The following is a 23014-nucleotide window of genomic DNA, read 5'->3' as shown; positions in this document are numbered from 1 at the left end:
GTACCTGGCGGACATCGCGGCCGCCAGGCACACTCATCGGCTCCCCGCATTGTTTCCCCGCTGCGCACCACCCCACGTCGGGGCTAGTACTTCTTCTGACCGCATACCGCATACCACGCTGCAGAAGATTCAGTTTGCTGTTCCCGACCGGACTGAAAGGAAGTTAGCCCTGAGTGTGTGCACTTCCTGTCACTTCCGGCCGGGAACAGGAAACTGAATCTCCTGTACCACAGGGTTACGGTACCCGGCCGGACTGCAGGAGGAATTAGGAAAGGAGCTCGGCCACGCTACAGGCTTCAGTATTTATAGGAAGCGGCGGCGCTCTGCTGGGGCCCCAGGCCAGCTCGGGGCCCCAAGCAGTTGCTTGTTTTGCCTGTCCTGTTGCGACGGGCCTGCATACCAGTCATGTATATGTGGTGGTATGCCAATGACTGGAGGACCATGTGCACTGTGCAAGTGCTTTATGTGGGAGGCCACAAAAGTGGACTGCTTCCTCTGAGAACACTAATGTTGTACTTGAAGGTACAGGCGCTGCTACATCAAGCCCCCCCCCCCCCCCCAGATAGAGCATATGTGTGTTTGGTATGTGTTCAATACCAACCTGCAGATACTGGTAGCTGAGGTCCTGGTGACAAGATTTGGACTTCAGTAATGCTTTGTCTATGGTTGATGATGCCTTCTGACACACCTCTCTGGCGTGACTCAGTGTCAGTGTTGACCAAGACCCTCTCTTCAGTGAGGCCGTCGAGTTAGGAGGGACCACCTCATGGGGTGTAGGCAGAGGGGATAGGGTGAGGGATGGAGGCTGGAAGGGTGTGAATTTGAGGTCATTATTGCTTTTGGACGCCTTTAACATGCTTTCGCTGATAGTGTTATACCCGCTCAAAAAGTGTCTTGCTCCGTGATCTGGGCGCCTTCCAAGGGTCATCATGCCTGCCGGGTTACGGTAGCTGCCCGTATCACTGTCCAAGTTATCGTCTGAGCTCCACCAGCCAGAGACCCCTCCTCCTCGAGGAGGGGCTTGACCTTTTCCATCCCCCTTGCCACGTTCTTTGCTTTTACTCCGTTTTGTTCCTTTAGTATCCTCGGATGACCCCTTCTTTCCATTCACACTGGCCCTTCCACCACCCTCAAGGGACTGGGATTTCGCAAAGAGTTTTTGTACCGAGTGGACAAGGTGCCGGATGCGTCCGGGACTTTCGCTGCGGTCCTTTCCCTCTGGGTCACCCCGTTTGAACTGTAGAGTGCTAAAACCGTCTCTGTGAATGGGCAACTGTTTCTCAAATTGGTCCAAAAGGCTGGCAGGAAGGCGGTTGATTTTGGCAGGTGGTGCATGGGGGGTAGGATATGGTGGAGTCTCCTCAGGAGGTTCATAATGGGAATTAAAGTGAATTCGGGGAAAGGTGCTACTGTTTGAAAGCTGGTTGTTGAGAGGGTATAGGCAGTCAGGGTGCAAAGAATTATCGGGGTACCGAGGTTCCGGAGGGTAGGCCTCGGTGGAGCTGATCAGATAAGGGGTCCGCTCTGGTTGGACATATAAAGAGTCTGAATGTGAGTCCAGGTTTCCGGACAGGTGCCGGCCACGGGCATCCCCCAGACCCTTCATTGCAGTCGGCACCTGCAGATCATCTCGTCACAGGTTGCTGATTTGGCTTTCAGAAGCCCTGAAAAAAAAAGAGAGAATTTTAAGATGTCATGATTTAGAACAACAATCAAGAGACTTCTTTTAGTATTAGGAAATGCAATATAAGATGCACACCAGGGGTCAAGTCCTGGGAAAAAAAGTGTGGGCGCTCACCCAAGACCCCCCAACCTCAAAAATAAAAAAGTGTGTAGATATATATATATATATATATATATATTAGGGCTGCAGAAATTAACGATTAATTGGTCGATTAATCGTTAATTTCTTTGATCGATTAAAAAAAATTTGATCGAGGAAGATCCGCGGAGTGAGCTCCGCGGTCTCGCCCATAGGAAAGGCCGCGGCTTCGGCCTAGCTCCGGAGCCGCGGCCATCTTGGTCCACCCGGCGGCAGCTGAGTAGCGGCGCGCTGACGTCATCATCACCGCCTGCCTGCCTATATCATCTTCCCTTGAGCACTGCACGTGTCCATCAGCTACTCTGTGGACGGGTCTGCCTGCCTGATGTATAGTCAGGTAAGAGTGGACAACCATCCTGTGTGTGGTAACATTATGGGGGCAGATGTATATATTCCTGGAGTATGGGGGCAGATGCTTCATTTATACTTATGAGCCGGTGTATGTGTATTTCTGCAGTATGGGGGCAGATGTGGATATTAAAGCATGGGGGCAGATGTGGATATTAAAGCATGGGGCAGATGCTGTAATATACACATCTTCCCCCATGCTTTAATATACACATCTGCCCCCATACTGCAAGAATATACACATCTGCCCCCATGCTTTAATATCCACATCCCCCCCCCCATACTGCAAGAATATACACATCTGCCCCCCATACTGTAATATACACATCTGCCCCCCCATGCTGTAATATACACATCTGCCCCCATGCTTTAATGTACACATGGGGGCAGATGTGTATATTCTTGCAGTATGGGAGGCAGATGTGTATATTAAAGCATGGGGGCAAATGTGTATATTACAGCATGGGGGGCAGATGTGTATATTATAGTATGGGGGGCAGATGTGTATATTCTTGCAGTATGGGGGGGAAGATGTGGATATTACGGTATGGGGGGGCAGATGTGGATATTACGGTATGGGGGGGAAGTCATGGATTGTGGAAACCAACTAGTGTCGAGTGATTGTATATAGTGTATACCACATTTACCACTGACTAATGCAGAGTTGCAATGCAAGGAGATCAGCTAAAAGTAGTTGTATCTGTATGTGCGTTAATTAATCGAAATTAGTCGATTAATCGATTAAAAAAACAAAACGATTAATCGAACACAACATTTTTAATCAGTAACAGCCCTAATATATATATATATACACCGTGTTTCCCCAAAAGTAAGACCTACCCCAAAAATAAGACCTAGCATTATTTTCCAGGAGGACTGCAATATAAGCCCTACCCCAAAAATAAGCCCTAGTTTAGAATGCTTGTAAAATCCCATTATCCAATCTATTACAGTAGTATATAATGTACAATGTGTGTCTTTCTGTAATATAATTGCGGGGAAGAGAGCTCCGGTGGGTCACAGAAGCACAGAGCGGCCCTATAACGAAGGTAGTTGGCACAATTATATTACAGAAACACACACATTGTACATTATAAACTACTGTACTGAGTGGATTATATGATTTTACAAGCATTTTAATTCAGTTCACACTGGGGATTCCTGACAGGCAGGGAGGGAGAGGAGGAGAGAAGACAGAACATTACATGGTAAGACCTACCCCGAAAATAAGCCCTACTGTGTTTTTTGTTGCCAAAATTAATATAAGACCCGGGCTTATTTTCGGGGAAACACGGTATATATATATATATATATATATATATATATATATATATATATATATATATATATTCACAAATAAATATAGAACAACAAAATAATTTAACCTGTATGCTATACTGACAAAAAAAAAACACCACAATGTGTGATAATGTTTCAGAGTAGACACACTGGTGCCCATCATTGCAGCCTCACTGTGCCCATCATTGTAGACTTGCTGTACCCATTTATTGCAGATTTGCTGTGCCCATCATTGCAGCTTTACTGTGCTCATCAATACAGCCTCACTTTGCCCAAAAATGCAGCCTCACGTTGCCCATAAATGCAGCCTCACTGTGCCCGTAAATGCAGCCTCACTGTGCCCGTAAATGCAGCCTCACTGTGCCCGTAAATGCAGCCTCACTGTGCCCATCATTGCAGCCTCACTGTGCCCATCATTGCAGCCTCACTGTGCCCATCATTGCAGCCTCACCTGTGCCCATCATTGCAGCCTCACCTATGCCCATCATTGCAGCCTCACCTGTGCCTGGAATATACACAGCGTGGATCTCTGGCTGTGTCATGGAGCTTAGCTCTGCAATGTTTGGCATCTTTGATAGGCGGAGCACTGATTCAATGCCGGGAAATTGTATCAGTGTTCCGCCTATGACAGAAGCTGGTCTAGGAGGCGGGACTTTGTTACAGTGGCCGGCCCCCGAACATTGCAGTTAGGTTCTCAAGAGGAAGGAAGGAGGGAGGGAAGGACTGTGCACCTGAGCCTCCCAGAATTGGCCCTGGGCACTGCTGCAGACTAGCAATATATAATAGTTTCCTAATTATGTTAGTGGGATCGGAAAGTGAAAAGTAAAAGTAAAAACGTATTGATTGACTTGGGTATGTTGGACGAATAGACTACTGTACAGCCAATGAGTGGCATGTGAGGGTGCCTGCTTGCCAAAAAAGTTTATGGCTTTATTCAATAAAAAGTTTTTATTATTAAGTGCTAAAGTGCTAATTCCTAAATACAGAACCTCACAAGGAATCAATCAGAATCCACTCAGCTGAAGCCAGTACAAGATGGATTTTGATTGGTGGATATGTGTTAGTGCACTTAGCAACTGGCACTTAAGAAAAGGAAATCTTTATTGATTAAGTTTGCAAATGTCTGTAGCCATTCCCAAGGCAATGCACAATGGAGTCTGGATCTCTTCTCTTACTTACCGTATATACTCGAGTATAAGCCGACCCGAATATAAGCCGAGGCACCTAATTTTACCACAAAATACTGGGAAAACTTATAGACTCGAGTATATGCCTAGGGTGTTCATCTGCATGCCTCACTTTGCCTCCTTGGGCCGGATTCAGATACAATGGCGATACGTTACGCCGCTCTAACTTTGGGCGCGAGTTCTTTATTCAGAAAGAACTTGCGCCCTTAGTTACGGCGGCGTAACGTATGTGTTGCGGCGTAAGCCCGCGTCATTCAAATGGGGATGTAGGGGGCGTGTTTTATTCAAATTTGTGTTGACCCCGCGTTTTTTACGCTTTATTTGAATGGCGCATGCGCCGTCCGTAAAATATCCCAGTGTGCATTGCTCTAAATGACGTGGCAAGGACGTCATTGCTTTCGACGTGAACGTAAATTACGTACAGCCCTATTCGCGAACGACTTACGCAAACAACGTAAAATTTCAAAACTCGGTGCGGGAACGACGGCCATACTTAACATTAGCTACCCCTCATATAGCCGGGGTAACTATACACCGGAAAAAGCCGAACGCAAACGACGTAAAAAAAAAAGCGCCGGGCGGTCGTTCGTTTCTGAATCGGCGTAAATCCTCATTTGCATATTCCTCGCGTAAAAATACGGAAGCGCCACCTAGCGGCCAGCCTGGAATTGCAGCCTAAGAACCGACGGTGTAAGACACTTACACGTGTCGGATCTTAGGGATATCTATGTGTAACTGATTCTGTGAATCAGTCGCATAGATACGACCGGCGGAACTCAGAGATACGACGGCGTATCAGGATATACGCCGTCGTATCTCTTTCTGAATCCGGCCCACTGTGTCCATGTGCATGCCTTACTGTGCCCACGCCTCACTGTGCCCATGCCTCACTGTGTCCATGACTAGACTTACGTTTAACATGGGAATCTATGGAAGGGGTGCCCGGCTTTGAAAAATCGGTGCTCCCCAGCCATAGGTCCCCCAGACAGCAAACTTTGCAAACTTGTAGAGGAGAACTGGGGCTACAGGTGTGCCAAGTACCTGGTCCCCAAAGATACCAGATAAATGACCATTTAACATAGGAGTCTATAGAAGGGGTGCCCAAATTTGATTCTCTCTCTGTGAGGAGCAATTGCGGGTGGCTGGTGGATATCACGACCGCCGGCCACGCGCATCAGCTCTGGCGCCGTGCGCATGTCCCCTAGAGCTCTTAAAGAGTCACTAAAGGCAAAAAAAAAATTGTTTTTAAATAACAAACATGTTGTACTTACCTCCACTGTGCAGCTCGTTTTGCACAGAGTGTTCCCTAACCTGGTCTTCTGGGGTCCCTCAGCGGCTGTCTCGGCTCCTCCTCGCAAAAGCTTTCTACCCTTTGCAAGCGCGCTCCCGTGATACAGCGGCGGGCATAGCCGCCGACTGTATCACTCGGCCCCGCCCCCGGCGCGCCGCGTCATCCGCTGTGATTGACAGCAGCGCCAGCCAATGGCTGCGCTGCTATCAATCCGCCCAGCCTAGCCAATCAACGGCCAGGCTGGGAACCGAAGAATGTCACATGGACGCGCCCGGGACTTTTGAAGGGTCAGGTAAGTAAAACGGGGGCTCGGGGGGGCGGTACCATCGGATGTTTTTTCACCTTAATGCAAGACTGCTTGCTGTTTCACTGCAGCAGAGGAAGCATTGTTAGCAGGGGCGGACTGACAACTCATGGGGCCCCCGGGCAATAGGAGATTATGGGGCCCCCGGGCAATAGGAGATTATGGGGCCCAAGGCAATAGGTGATTATGGGGTTCCCAGGCCATAGATTATGGGGCCACACAGTATACACACATACACAGTATACACACAATATACACACAATATACACACACAGTATACATACACACAGAATACACATATACACACTGAAAAGGTACTGGAGAGGCGGGGCAACTATAATCTTGGGATTTTTTTTAAAACACAGGGCCGGATTCACAAAGAGTTACGCCGGCGTATCAGTAGATACGCCGACGTAACTTGGAATCTAAGCCCGTCGTAAGTTTAAGTGTATGCTCAAACTGAGATACACTTAAACCTAGCTAAGATACGACGGCCTGCGCCGTCGTATCTTAGGGTGCAATTTTTCCGCTGCCCGCTAGGTGGCGCTTCCGTTGATTTTGGCGTAGAATATGTAAATTACTAGATACGCCGATTCACGAACGTACGCTTGCCCGACACAGTAAAGATACGCTGTTTCCGTAAGAGATACGCCGCGTACAGATAAACATGCCCCCTTGGTGGTGTTGCCAATGTTCAGTATGGCCGTCGTTCCCGCTTCGAAATTTGAACATTTTACGTAACTCATCCGTGAATGGGGCTGGACGTAATTTACGTTCACGTCGAAACCAATGACGTCCTTGCGGCGTACTTTGGAGCAATGCACACTGGGAAATTCCACGGACGGGTCACCAAAAATTAACATAAAACACGCCCCCTCATCTTCATTTGAATTACGCGCGCTTATGCCGGCCGTATTTACGCTACGCCGCCGTAACTTAGGAGGCAAGTGTTTTGTGAATACAGCACTTGCCTCTCTGACTTACGGCGGCGTAGCCTAAATACGATGCATGCCCATACCTGAATCCGGCCCACAGATTTTTACATACTGCCCCTTGTTTTACTGAGGCTGACAACCCTGATGGGGCCCCCTAGTGGCATGGGGCCCTCGGGCAGTGCCCAAATGGTCAGTCCGCCCCTGATTGCCAGCATACTACAGGAAGTGAGGAGCTATCTTTCATACTATATATGGATGTCTAGGTTTGCTTGTTCTCGTCTTTTTTATTTCTATTTTATTTATATAGCAATGTCTTTGTGTTTTACATAAAACAGATCAACTGAAAATTTGTATCAGTGCGTTAATGTTTGAAAATATGTTTCTGTGTGTAGCTTGTAATATTATATGTCCATGGGGGCAGACACATTTTCTCATTACATACACAGGCTCTGCTAACCGCTACACAGTGCTACACAGTGGTCGCACATTACTGCTGCTTCTCACAATGCGAATCTATGAGTCAGCCAACTCACCGAAAACAATTCACTCCCTGTGTGGCTGATATCTCTTCTCTGAAGCAGGAATATTAAAGTGGAACTTTAGGGAGAGAGGAAAAAAATTGGCAGGATCTTTAATACAGAAGAAACATACTATGGGGTTGATTGACTAAAGGCAAATAGACTGTGCACTTTGTAAAGTGCAGTTGCTCCAGAGCTTAGTGAATGAGGGAAAGTTTCACTTTACAAACAACACCCAATCACATACATGGAAAAAAAAACGGAATCTTTGGCCCAGATTCTCAAAGGCGTTACGACGGCGCAACACCATTTGCGCCGTCGTAACTCCTCATCTGGCCCCGGGTATCTATGCGACTGATTCTTAGAATCACTTACGCATAGATACCCATTAGATCTGACAGGCGTAAGGCTCTTACGCTGTCAGATCTTAAAAGCAATTTTTTTTCCCGCCGCTACGTGTCGCATCGTCGTTTTCCCCCGTCGTCTATGCAAATGAGGTAAGTACGCGAGATTCCCGAACATACGCGCGGTCGACGCTGAGAATTTACGTCGTTTCCGTAGCGTACGCGACGTGTAAGGTTGCCCCTGCTATTATGAGGGGCAACCAATGTTAAATATGGCCGTCGTTCCCGCGTCGAATTTTAAAAAAATGACGTCGTTTGCGTAAGACGTCCGTGAATGGCGCTGGACGCCATTTACGTAAACGTCTAAGCAAACAACCAATGTTAAGTATGGCCGTCGTTCCCGCCTCGAATTTAAAAAAAATTACGTCGTTTGCGTAAGACGTCCGTGAATGACGCTGGACGCCATTTACGTAAACGTCTAAGCAAATGACGTCGGGGCGACGTCATTTAGCGCAATGCACGTCGGGTAATTTACCCGACGGAGCATGCGCAGTACGCTCAGCGCGGGAGCGCGCCTAATTTAAATGGTGCCCGCCCCATTTGAATTGGGCGGGCTTGCGCCGAGCGATTTAACGATACACCGCCGCAAGTTTACAGGTAAGTGTTCTGAGAATCAGGATGTAAACCTGTAAACCTGCGGCGGTGTAAATCACATACGTTACGCTGCCCAGGAGCAACGTAAATGTATGAGAATCTTGCCCCTTGCATGCACATGATTGGATGATGGAAGCCAGCAGAGCTTTTCTTTATTTACTAAGCTTCAGGGCGACTGCACTTTCAAAAGTGCACAGTCTATTTCCCTTTAGTAAATCAACCTCTATGTCTCTTCTGCATTAAAGTTTCTTACCTGACTGTCCACCCTGTACACTGAGCTGTGCATGTGCAGCTCACTGTATAGTTTCAGCAATGCCAAAATGGATGAATTTCCTACACGTGCACGGGAATGACGGTATGCCAGCCCAATCAGTGAAAATGGCCAGTAATCAGTAGACAGAATCAGCCCGGCCACACATGTCAGTGGCTGGCGGGAAGCTCTGGGATGCTGCTGGAGTGAAGAAGAGTATAGTTCTGCTTTAACCTGCACCTATCCCCGCCATAGCCAAATGCCGACTACAGCGCAGACCTACATTGCCAGTAGACGTCCTCCCCTTTGCATGCTCCCTGCGCGTCCCCTGGAGAGCGCGTGCTGCGATCACCGAGTAAATTAGACTTGGGCGATCACAGATCGGAGTAAGGTTCTCATCCCGGCCCCTTACTACGTGATCAGCTGTCAGCCAATGACAGCTGATCACATGATGTAAGCAGAAGATCGGTAGTCTTTTTTTTTCTCTCTCATGCTGACACCGTGAGGAGGAAAAAAAAAAACGGTCACCGGCTTATGTGTAAGGGACATCGGACCCGAAGAGGAAGAGGCACAGCTGCCTCATCTGTGCCAACCAGTACTGCCTGCCAGTGCCCACACAGTGCATATCAGTGCCCACCAGTGGTGCTAATCAATGCCTCATCAGTGCCACCTAGCAGTGCTGCCTATCAGTGTCACCTACCACTGTCCATCACTGCCACCTATCAGTGCCACCTATTAGTGCCGTCCAGTGCCACCTATCAATGCCCATCAGTGCCCATTAGTGACACCCATCAGTGCCCCCTCTTAGTTCCCACCAGTGATGCCTCATCAGTGCCCACCAGTGCCTCCTATCAGTGCCACCTTATCAGTGCCCATCAATGCAGCCGATTGGTGCCCATCAGTGCAGCCTATCAGTGCCCATCAGTGCAGCCTCATCAGCGTATATCAACGAAGAAGAAAAATTACCTGTTTGCAAAATGTTATAACAAAATATAAAACTGTTTTGTATTTTTTTTTTTTTTTTAACAAAAAATAAAAAACCCAGGAGGTGATAAAATACCACCAAAAGAAAGCTCTATTTGTGGGGAAATAATGATAACAATTTATTTGGGTACGGCGTAGCATGACCGCGCATCATTCAAAGTGTGACAGCACTGAAAGCTGAAAATTGGTCTGGCCAGGAGGGGAGTTTAAGCACCCAGTGGTTAAAGTGGATGTAAACCCTCACATATATCCAGTTAAGCGAACAGCCTCAGATGATACATAGGGATGAAACAAATCTCCCTACATAAGTTTTGTATGCATATCTGCTGTCCTCAGCTTTATATATTCTTTAGAAAGTTCAGATCATGTTAGGAGATTTTCTCTTCCTCTTCAGCACTGCGGTGAAGCCTGGGCATACAGCCACGACAGCTGATTGGAGGAAAGGCACACACACCCTATCCTCATAGGTAGAAACTTTCAGAACTGTTAGTTGAATAGTTCAACTCTCTGCTAATCTATTTATAGCATCCTCCCCAACACAAAATTTAAGCCTCGTACACACGATCAGTCCATCCGATTAAAGCGGTCTGATGGACCGTTGTCATAGGTTACCCGATGAAGCTGACTGAGGGTCCGTCGTGCCTACACACCATCAGTTAAATAACCGATCGTGTCAGAACGCAGTAAAACACAACGACGTGCTGAAAAAAACAAAGTTCAATGCTTCCAAGCATACGTCGACTTGATTCTGAGCATGTGCGGATTTTTAACCGATGGTTGTGCCTACAAACGATTGTTTTTTCCCCATCAGTTAGGAATCCATGGGTTAAATTTAAAGCAAGTTGGCTTTTTTTTAACCTATGGTTAAATAACCTATGGGGCCCACACACGATCGGTTTGGACCGATGAAAACAGTCCATCAGACCGTTGTCCTCTGGTTAACCGATCGTGTGTACGAGGCCTGAGGCAGCTTTTATCTCAGTTGATGGAGAACTTGTCAGAAGTTATCAGGCTGAAAACAGAAGCCCGGAGCAGGAGAAAGCCACAGGACACGGTGCTTTGAAGAGAGATAAGAAAACACTGCAGATATATGTGCCCAGCTCAAATCTCACGAATTGGGTTTACATCCACTTTATGTAATGATAACATCTAATCTTACAATCTCAACATTTAATTAAAAAATGTGGACCATAAAGAATGTGAAACTGTGGTCACAAGAACTACTTCAAACACTACTATATAGCGTACTTTGGATAATTATGTGCTCATTAAAAATACACATCATTTCTTCCCAACAAAACCTCTCTTTCAGAGTGTCAGTAAAAAAGGGGTGTACAGAACAATCACTGTACTGTGCTATTGATCAGGAAGCAAAGCATTTGTATGTAGCAAACATATTTGCCCACTCCCTATGTGAATAGATTATTAACTGTTTACAGAGCCAGCATTGTTATCAAAAATGGTTATTAAGTGATCTCATTTACATATCTATCCCTAAGAAAATAAAGCTTAACTCCGGGCAAATATAAAAGACAGGAACAAAAATTGTTTCTGGACAGCCGCACTCTGAACAAGTTGTAGCCTTTATTAAAAAAAAGGACAGCTCTACAAGTCACAGCAACATAAAATAAAACCCGACCCTGACGCGTTTCGCACTGAAACTAGTGCTTAGTCATGTTATGTCATTTTGCAACCACTAGGAAGATAGCACATTGCTTGGCAAGCCCTACCTCGAAAATAAGCCCTAGTGTGTTTTTGGCTGCCAAAATTTATATAAGACCCGGGCTTATTTTCGGGGAAACACGGTAGTAGTACATGGGAGTCCACTTCCTTAAAGGGGTTGTAAAGGTACAATTTTTTTCCCCTAAATAGCTTCCTTTACCTCAGTGCAGTCCTCCTTCACTTACCTCATCCTTCCATTTTGCTTTTAAATGTCCTTATTTCTTCTGAGAAATCCTCACTTCCTGTTCTTCTGTCTGTAACTCCACACAGTAATGCAAGGCTTTCTCCCTGGTGTGGAGTGTCGTGCTCGCCCCCTCCCTTGGACTGCAGGAGAGTCAGGACGCTCTCTACGTTGCAGATAGAGAAAGGAGCTGTGTGTTAGTGGGCGTCCTGACTCTCCTGTAGTCCAAGGGAGGGGGCGAAGGAGGACTGCACTAAGGTAAAGGAAGCTATTTAGGAAAAAAAATTGTACCGGCTTTACAACCCCTTTAAGACCTCTTTCCACCTCCTACCCTCAGCTACACCTGTGGTAATCGGGGAAGATTCTGATGTGATGAGAGCCCTCTAATCTGAAGGAAGGACTCTAATTTAAAAGGGAAGCTTTGATGTGATGGGGTTACCTCTGATATGATGGGGGACCTCTGATGTGATGGGGTTACCTCTGATATGATGGGGGACCTCTGATGTGATGGGGTTACCTCTCATATGATGGGGGACCTCTGATGTGATGGGGTTACCTCTGATATGATGGGGAACCTCTGATGTGATGGGGGACCTCTGATGTGATGGGGGACCTCTGATGTGATGGGGGACCTCTGATGTGATGGGGTTACCTCTGATATGATGGGGACCTCTGATGTGATGGGGGATCTCTGATATTATGGGGGACCACTGATGTGATGGGGGACCTCTGATATGAGGGGGGACCTCTGATGTGATGGGGGACCTCTGATGTGATGGGGGACCTCTGATGTGATGGAAGGACCACTAATGTGATGGGGGTCCTCTGATGTGATGGGGGACCTCTGATATGATGGGGGACCTCTGATATGATGGGGGATCTCTGATGTGATGGGGGACCTCTGATGTGATGGGGGATCTCTGATATGATGGGGGACCTCTGATATGATGGGGGACCTCTGATGTGATGGGGGACCTCTGATGTGATGGGGGACCTCTGATATGAGGGGGGACCTCTGATGTGATGGGGGATCTCTGATGTGATGGGGGACCTCTGATGTGATGGGGGACCTGTGATGTGATGGAAGGACTACTAATGTGATGGGGGACCTCTGATATGATGGAAGGACCACTAATGTGATGGGGGACCTCTGATATGATGGGGGACCTCTGATGTGATGGGGGACCTCTGATATGATGGAAGGACCACTAATGTGATGGGGGACCTCTGATATGATGGGGGACCTCTGATATGATGGGGGACCTCTGATGTGATGGGGGACCTCTGATGGGATGGGGGACCTCTGATATGATGGTGGACCTCTGATGTGATGGGGGACCTCTGATGTGATGGGGGACCTCTGATATGATGGAGGACCTCTGATATGATGGGGGACCTCTGATGTGATGGGGGACCTCTGATGTGATGGGGGACCTTTGATGTGATGGGGGACCTCTGATGTGATGGGGGACCACTAATGTGATGGGGGATCTCTGATATGATGGGGGACCTCTGATGTGATGGGGGACCTCTGATGTGATGGGGGACCTCTGATGTGATGGGGGACCTCTGATATGATGGGGGATCTCTGATATGATGGGGGACCTCTGATATGATGGGTGACCTCTGATATGATGGGGGACCTCTGATGTGATGGGGGACCTCTGATATGATGGGGGACCTCTGATGTGATGGGGGACCTCTGATGTGATGGGGGACCTCTGATGTGATGGGGGATCTCTGATATGATGGGGGACCTCTGATATGATGGAGGACCTCTGATATGATGGGGGACCTCTGATATGATGGAGGACCTCTGATATGATGGGGGACCTCTGATATGATGGGGGACCTCTGATATGATGGGGGACCTCTGATATGATGGGGGATCTCTGATATGATGGGGGACCTCTGATGTGATGGGGGACCTCTGATATGATGGGGGACCTCTGATATGATGGGGGATCTCTGATATGATGGGGGACCTCTGATGTGATGGGGGACCTCTGATGTGATGGAAGGACCATTAATGTGATGGGGGACCTCTGATATGATGGGGGACCTCTGATATGATGGGGGACCTCTGATATGATGGGGGATCTCTGATATGATGGGGGACCTCTGATGTGATGGGGGACCTCTGATATGATGGGGGACCTCTGATATGATGGGGGACCTCTGATATGATGGGGGACCTCTGATGTGATGGGGGACCTCTGATGTGATGGAAGGACCACTAATGTGAGGTTAATTTCATCAAAGAGCCCCAGGCTCAGGTTTCCTACTGCTAAGTAACATTTCTGTTTTTTTAGACTGGTGTACCTCGAGATTTTACATACTTTTGATGGTTGCCGCTACTGAAAAAAAGGTTGAGAAACGATGCTAAAGGCAAGTGTTGTTGTCCACCTGGCTGTACCGTGTTTTGGGGCTATGCACAGCTCAGAAATGGATAGATGGACAGACAAATACTCTGCAAGGTAAATCAGCTTCCTTATGGGTTCTACTACTATGTATTTAGCTGTTTGCCGAGAGTTCAGCATTAAAATTCATAGATTCTGCAGATAATGTATTTTCAATTCTATTTTCCATGAAATCTGTTATTACAGACTCTTCTTTCCCTGGCGTCCCTCTTCTGTCTCTGGGTTGTCAGGTTCTCACGCTCATCTCCATGTATTGTCTCTTCTTATATCACTGCCCTTGTGACTGTCCCTCCCTCTCACCCATCCCTGGCTTTGGATTAGAGAGATAAGAACATTGATAGAAATTACAGTTTCTCTCCTCTCACCCCCTCCACATGGTTTCTTTACAGCATGCAATAATGGGCAGGAGGGGTAGGAGTGCTCCCAGTGCCAAGGATCATACCCGCTCAATCCTAACGGCTTAATCAGAATATTAATCTTTCCCGTTTAACCTTTCTGACCGAGGTGTGCAACGCTCACTGCCTCTCCTCCAGTGCTGCTTCCTTTCTGCTATATATCTGAAAATCAACACCAAGGTCTCTGTAGCATGCACAGATATGTATCACTGTGCCCTTGTTTATAATGGACAGGGCCAGATATCATTTTTCCTCACTATTGGAATAAATAGACCTAACTGCCATGATATCCTATCCTATCCTGATATCCTATTCGCCACTTTTTTTAGGTCAGGGCTTGTTAAATTCTTCCAAAACCTTCCCTGCCCCAAGAGAATAACAAGATTAAAATGTACACAATGAACATATGGGAAAACACGTACTGAACTGCTGGAAGGCTCTGGATGGGGCTGGGTGTCATTGTTGAGAGCATAGGCGTGCGCACAGGGTGTGCCAGGTGTGCCCAGGCACGCCCTAATCACCCTGTGCTGCACAGATTCCCCCTGCTGGTTGGCTGCAGAGAAAGGGACTAGGGAATCTCTATCCTCAGTTCCTTTCTCTGTCTCAAAAATGAGATATCAGGGGTCTGTTTAGGCCCCTGATATCTAACCAAAGCCCCCCAATGGTGCTCCTAAAAAATTGTAAAAGAAAATAATAAAAAAATATTGTAATAAATAATAAAATAAAAAAAATTGTAAAAAGTAATAATAAAATAAAATAAAAATAAACTACAACAGTCGTTGCCCACTGACACCATCAACTGTTCTACTGACACTGTCCATTGCCATATATATATATTTAGATACGCATGTGTGTTTGAGCTTTGGGGTGCACACCCTAATGTAATAGGCTGCGCACACCTATGGTTGAGAGGGATGGTGGTTGTCGAGTGGGTTGGGGGATTCTTCGGCAGATTTGGTGACCCTAAGGGGGATGAGGTTTCTGGAGCAGGCTGGGGACGCACTGTGGGACACTGTTGGAAGTGGGGTGCATTCGGCTCTGCAGCAAGCTGAGGGGGGGGGCACTGGAGGAGGCTGGGTGTCACTGTGGGAGGTTGGGGGGCACTGTGGAAGCTGAGGGCTCTTAGGGGGCCTTGGGGCACCGTGGACCACTATGGGAGGTTGGGAGTCAATCTGAGAGCTGGGAGGCACTGTGAGAGGTTAGGAATCTGCAGTTGGCTGGAGGCCTCAGAGACGAGAGGCCTGGCAGTAAGCTATGGCCAAGTGGTTGAGACCAGCTGTCTAACTGTCCCCCCCCCCCCTGTGCAGGCAATGTAGGCATCAAAAAATCCCGGTATGTGTGAGCGTGGGCTGGGGTCTGCTCATGACGCCAATACTGGCAGACCAGCTGTAGGGACAATGTACCAATGTTGCCGAACCTTTCTTTTAGGAGGTCCTTTGTGGGGCAGACATAGATGCTCAAGTGTTAAACCTCAACAAATATACTTAAGCTGACCATACACGGGGAAAATGTCAGCTGGTCACTGATGAAGCAACCAAGTTTTTTTTGCCCTGTTGGCACCATTCTATTCAATGTCCTTCTAACTAAAAATTGAAGGAGCGTGGCAAAAATATGTTAGCCAAACAGCAGTGGCATACAATCAGATGCCAGTTGTTAGGTAAGTTTATCTCCTTTCTCTTCTCCCCTAGACGAAAACTAGCAGTTAACTCGTGCAGTGCAGGTACAACTCCATTGCATGGGAATTTTTTTTTACCTGAAGATGTGTATTAAATCTGCAGCTTTTAAAAATAGTGCATGATGATCTTGTTGTGACGGTCTTTGTTCAGATGCTTCTTGCTATAGGATGAGAACTGTCTCTTAGTTGTGCCCCTGAATTGTCACCCTGTCACATGTGCCCATGATGGTCATTACAAGTGGCCATGCCGACGCACATCTTGTAGACATGGTCCAATGTTTTCACTCTCTGGAAGTTGGTCCTGAGCAATGATGTGCAGCCAACGCTGGAACTAGAGTGTACACACAGCCTGGGTGGAAGAAGAACAGGCGTGCTGTGTACAGAAAATGCCAGGCTACAGTGGGTACAGTAAGGAGTGAGCTATTGGCAGTGGATGTAGGAATCACACACAGATATGCCAGATGATTATACCTAGCCTTATACAAGATTATGCTTCCATTGGTTTAAATCCTACGGTTCTGGGAATCCAGCTTCACATAGAACTTCCTATTTATTGGTTTGTATGAAGACCTCACATAGAGCCCATCCGGCTTGTCTATAGTATAGCCCATTTTGGTCTGGAAGCAGTCCAACTGCTTGAAGAGTTATTATGTGGACAGGTGCAATAAATATGCACCTCTGTTGTTCACTGTATATTATAACTTTGGCTGACCAGATAGAGTCTCCAGCCTGGGAGTTGTGTTGTCATCTACTTGAAATCTTGTCCCAAGTTAAAACCTCATTGGCTGCCTGCCCTGCAGGAGGACAGAGGCGTGTACAATAGCTTCTGGCTGTGTTTCAGTTTCATGACATTGATCTTCTAGGACAGTAATGGCGACCCTTGGCACCCCAGATGTTTTGGAACTACATTTCCCATGATGCTCATGCACTCTGCAGTGTAGTTTAGCATCATGGGAAATGTAGTTCCAAAACATCTGGGGTGTCAAGGGTCGCCATTACTGTGCTAGGCTATGACATAATCCACCCTCCCGGCGTGCTTTTTCTTAATAGGAAAAGATGCTGCCTTGCTTGACTTGGGACCAGATATCATTAAATATGTGCCAGAAAGGAGTACATCAGTACAAGCATTTACTTTACATGGTAAATTGTGACTGAGTTAGTTGAACTACTATACAGTAAAACCTTGGTTTGAGAGCGTTTTGCAAGACAAGCTAATTTTTTTTATAAATTTTGACGTGATATACAAGCGATGTCTTGATATACAAGTAGCGTCATGTCACAACTGAGTATAAAAAAGAAGAGAGGAGCCACTAAGTGTAGTAATATGGTTACATTTAATGAAGGTACAACATATAGCAACTTATTGCTACACTTAGGCCGCGTACACACGATAGGTTAAACCGATGAGAACGGTCTGATGGACCGTTTTCATCGGTCCAAACCAATGGCGTGTGGGCGCCATCGGTTATTTATCCATCGGTTAAAAAAAAGCCAACTTGTTTTAAATTTAACCGATGGATTCATAAGGGATAGAAAAAAAACGATCGTTTGTAGCACGTCCATCGGTTTAAAAATCCACGCATGCTCAGAATCAAGTCGACGCATGCTTGGAAGCATTGAACTTCATTTTTTTCAGCACGTCGTTGTGTTTTACGTCACCGCGTTCAGACACGATCGTTTTTTTAACTGATGGTGTGTAGGCACGACGGACCATGAGTCAGCTTCATCGGTTAAGTAAGAACTTCACTCCGCATTTAAAAAGAGTACAGTATGCAGCATTTTTCTGCACCAGTACGCACTGCGAATACATGCAAAAGAGCATGAGCGCAAGCAAATTCAAATGCGCATGAACGTGCGCAAAAAAAAAAACCACAGTTGAAATAAATGATATTCTAAAAAATACACTGAAAACCAATCCAAACATGTAAAACACGCAGTGAACGCAGAGATTGTAAACGAGCCCTAAAATTGAATCTGAATCTGGAGCAGCTGTGCATAGTAACCAATCATAGTCTAGTTTCAGCTTGTTCCGAAAATGAAAGCTAGAAACTGATTGGTTGCCATGCACAGACCCCCCCACTGTATGTGCACAGTTGTCCCTCTATTTTTCTCTAATGTGCCCCATTATCCACTTACTTTTCTTAACAGTTTGGGATGTGACATGTTAATACTGGAATACATTCACAAGGCAGCTGGCAATGTTTAAATTTGGACTGTGTTCTAGTTGAATGTGTCAAGGGATATAACCTTGTTCCAAATACCAAGACGTACACTTCCTACCCTTCCTTCTGCATTTACCGTTTTCCATGTCCACCACAAATATAATTCTTCACTTCAACATTTAAATCCCCCAAAAGAAAAACTCCAATTAAACAAAAAACGTCTTCAATACGGTCCTTACAACAACTGGCCAAAAAATATTTTCTTTGTCTAATTTATCATTGTCTTGTCCCCTTTGTTGTGTACTATAGTTGCTGTCCATAAGAGAGAGACAAAAGGGCAGCGTGGTTGTACTGAAGGTAATCAATGGATTGGCCTCAGGGTTTTTTTTTGCCCGATTACTGCCGGAGGCTATAGCCGCCAACAGTGATCATTGTATTCTACTGGTAGGGAAGGCTCCCCGCACTCCCGCTGGTAGAACACAATATCGCTGTAGGAGAGACTGAGCAATTTTCTTTCCTTTAACTTGTATAATCTATGGCCTGATATGGGTTGAAAGAAAGAAAATTGGTCCATTTCCCTATCAACACAATCAGCGTTGATGGGGAATTTCCTCCTGCAGCATAATTGTGTTCTGCCGACGGGGAGTGTGGTAAGATTTCCCCACCGGCAGAACACAATGATCACTACTGGCAGCAGTGATTGGGTGAAAAAAAAGCCAGACGGGCTGGTTATAATGAAGTCAACTGATAGACTGCCCATAGACGGATCAAAATGTTGCTAGTTTCTGCTGAACTGCCAGAATTTTGATCTGTCTATGGCCGGCTTAAAGTGCAGTAAAGCATGCTTGTTATACTCACTGTGGAACCTAAGGGGTTAATCCTCTGCATTTCGTAAAAAGACTGCTTGATCTTGTATGCACAGATTCTCCTCTTCTTCGACTGACTCCAGAACATGTCTGGGCAGTATAGAGCCTTTGGAGTCAGGCTGCACATGCTCAGTTTGGTGTGTATTGCTGGAGAGTTATTTTTTTCTTGGGAGAGTGCATGTGATCAGCGCAAGGCCAATCAGCATTGTCCAGACAGAGGGTCAGGAGTCCTGGATCCTGATAGGACAGCTTAGTATGAAAACTCTTCCTACAAGCTTTACCAGGATCTGATAGAAGTCACAAGACTCCTATATACTGCTAAGGAGAAAAGGTATTTAGCAGTTTATATTTACTAAAATAGTTGAATTTCCATGTTCTGTGGGAGACCAGATATAGTGAATGTATGGTCCTGGGTTTAGTAACACTTTAAAGGGGTTGTAAAGGTAAAAGTTTTATCGCATTAAGGTGAAAAAACATCTGCGGATGAGGCCCTCCAAACCCCCCCTTTACTTACCTGACCCCTCGAAAGTCCCGTGCCGTGAATGCGCAGGCTTCTCGGCCGTCTTCCCGGCTCATTCATTGGTTGATTGAATGCAGCGCAGCCATTGGTTCGCTCTGCTGTCAATCACATCCAATGTAGCGGCGCGCCCTGGGGGGCGGGGCGGAGTGATACAGTCGGCTGTATCACGGGAGCACGCCTGCAAGAACTCAACACCATGCTTGCTCGCTCGCATGAAGGTGTTGAGTCCTTTCGGGGGATGGGGAGAGCGGAGACAGCCCCTGAGGTACCCCAGAAGACCAGGTTCGGGGGCCACTTGTGGTGGAGGTAAAAAAAATGATTATTTTGTGTTTGTTACTTTTGTCTAAACCACTCAAATGTTGCTTTTCTTTCTTATATTTTTTTATTTCTTTTATTTCTTGATCTATATATATGGGTATATACAATATTACTTTCCTTAAAAGAAGTTATGACAGAGTATAGAGTTACAGTACATCTTAGCCTGAGGAAAAAAATGAAGACAGATGGTTTAACTATTAAGTGAAGACAGCTGTTACTCACTCCTTTTGACCCCCTCCATCGAATGAAGACCCTGTGAGTCTGAGTGGAGGACCCCGTGCGTCTGAGTGTGCCTCGTGGCAAGAATAAACGTCACAAGAAGAAACCCTTATATGGACTGACCAATCAGTTGTGCTCATATGAATGATGTCATTTTGTCTATAAAGCTGTGATAATAAAAGGGTTCGGCCTCTTTTGACGGTTGGACACAGAAGCAAGCAGACTGTCCCTTGCTTTCTGCATGTTTTCATAATTTGGGTCAGAGGCAGAATGGGTTATGCCCTGAGGTTGTGTCAGGGGTTATCAATCCTTATCACACTCTGTGCAAAAGTACCCTAAGTATAACATGTTTGTTATTTAAAAAAAAAAAATGTGGGCTAGATTCAGAAAGAGATACGACGGTGTATCTCCTGATACGCCGTCGTATCTCTGAGTTCCGACGGTCGTATCTATGCGACTGATTCATAGAATTAGTTACGCATAGATCTCCCTAAGATCCGCCAGGTGTAAGCTGCAATCCAGGCCGCCGCTAGGGTGCGCTTCCGTATCTTTTACGCGCCGAATATGCAATATGAGGAGTTACGCCGATTCAGAAACGAACGACTGCCCGGCGCTTTTTTTTTACGTTGTTTGCGTTCGGCTTTTTCCGGCGTATAGTTAGCCCTGGGTCTATGAGGCGCAGCCAATGTTAAGTATGGCCGTCGTTCCCCGCGCCGAGTTTTACATTTTTACGTCGTTTGTGTAAGTCGATTCACAATTGAGCTTGGCGTAAGTTACGCTCACATCATTTTCATTGACAAAATAGCGACGTGATTTGGAGCATGCGCACTGGGATACAGTCGCGGCCGGCGCATGCGCAGTTCGTTCGGCGCGGGGACGCGCCTGATTTAAATCTTACACGCCCCCTACCCCGCGGAATTTGAATTCGCCGGGGGATTTGCGTTACGCCGGCTCAACTTTACAGGCAAGTGCTTTGTGAATAAAGCACTTGCCTGAAAAACTTGCGCCAGCGTAACGTAAATGAGATAGGTTACGCGGATCTAAAGATCCGCTCACCTATCTGAATCTAGCCCTGTAACTTTAGTAAACCTTTAAGGCTGGCCATAGGTTTTGCAATTTTTTTTTCTTCAATCAAGCAAGAACCTTTTTTTCATGCAGAGAACCCATACTCTCAATAAGTAGATCAAAACCCCAAATTGTGAGCTCCTCCCATAAATCCCATTAGTTCCCGTTATTTTCTGCACTGCCACTGTATAGTGCCAAAAAAATTGCCAAGCATCTTCGAGAGCTTTAACCCCCCTCTAAAAACACACAAATAGCATCAGTTATAAGAAAGAAGGCCCCTGCCAATCTACATTGACCTGCAGGTTAGGGGGGTTTCTTATAGCCAGATTCATAGAGAGTTACGCCGGCGTATCAGTAGATACGCTGACGTAACTCCGAATCTGCGCCGTCGTAAGTTTAAGTGTATGCTCAAACTGAGATACACTTAAACCTATCTAAGATACGACGGCCTGCGCCGTCGTATCTTAGGGTGCAATATTTACGCTGGCCGCTAGGTGGCGCTTCCGTTGAGTTCGGCGTAGAATATGCAAATGCCTAGATACGCCGATTCACGAACGTACGTGCGCCCGTCGCAGTAAAGATACGCCGTTTCCGTAAGAGATACGCTGCGTAAAGATAAAGCTGCCCCCTAGGTGGCGTAGCCAATGTTAAGTATGGCCGTCGTTCCCGCGTCGAAATGTGAAAATTTTACGTCGTTTGCGTAAGTCGTCCGTGAATGGGACTGGACGTAATTTACATTCACGTCAAAACCAATACGTCCTTGCGGCGTACTTTGGAGCAATGCACACTGAGATATGTACACGGACAGCGCATGCGCCGTTCGTAAAAAACGTCAATCACGTTGGGTCACCAAACATTAACATAAAACACGCCCCCCATCCTCATTTGAATTACGCCGGCCCCATTTACGCTACGCCGCCGTAAGTTAGGAGGCAAGTGCTTTGTGAATACAGTACTTGCCTCTCTGACTTAAGGCGGCGTAGCGTAAATACGATACGCTACGTCGCCTTAAAGATACGCGCCCCTACCTGAATCTGGCTAATACTTTCTAGCTGAAAGTGGAATCCCCTTTAACAGCTCATGCAGTCATTAATTCCGCCATTCTTCCCCTTAAATGACGTACCTGTGTTCCATGGATTTTTCCATCTTCGTTTTGTCACCTGTTCTCCTCCCTCCGCAAACCCTCTGCCTATTTTTTAGCCTGGAAGACAGAAAAAAAAAAAAAAAGTAAGCGGGTTGAGTACGAGACGGGAGGTAGGAAACATGAAAGAGAAGATTGAGCAAGAGAGAGAGAGATTCTGATGCTGCCAGGACACAGAACAGGATCCAGAGCGGAGAGCCGGAGAGAGGAAAATAAGCCGGGTGCAATCAAACAGCGACAAGGCTTGAAGGACCCTAAGCCAAAGATGAAAATGACTGTATTTCTAGAGAAGAGGAAATCTGTGCAGATGGGGGATGTAAAGCAGCGGCACAAGAAAAAAAAATCAGAACATCGAACAAGGCAGACAATTCCAGCCAACGTAAGGCCCAGAGAC

At 46.5% G+C, this 23014-nt stretch overlaps 1 protein-coding gene across 4 annotated transcripts in view; it reads right to left on the bottom strand.

Moving 5' to 3' along the window:
* DLGAP4 (DLG associated protein 4) overlaps positions 1-23014 on the bottom strand; it is a 248170-nt gene that overhangs the window by 120513 nt on the left and 104643 nt on the right. For all 4 annotated transcript variants that reach the window (XM_040330514.1, XM_040330516.1, XM_040330517.1 and 1 more), the window contains exons 2-3: positions 22603-22680; positions 602-1664 (exon numbers count right to left, since the gene is read on the bottom strand). In XM_040330514.1, the coding sequence (XP_040186448.1) occupies positions 602-1606 (1005 nt within the window). In that variant the 5' untranslated portion in view covers positions 1607-1664; positions 22603-22680. The remainder of the gene's footprint in view (positions 1-601; positions 1665-22602; positions 22681-23014) is intronic.

Source organism: Rana temporaria, chromosome 12 (assembly GCF_905171775.1).
Source record: "Rana temporaria chromosome 12, aRanTem1.1, whole genome shotgun sequence".
Lineage (NCBI taxonomy): Eukaryota > Metazoa > Chordata > Amphibia > Anura > Ranidae > Rana > Rana temporaria.
The sequence above is the reverse complement of the archived record's forward strand: the minus strand, read 5'-3'. Positions and strand labels throughout refer to the sequence as shown.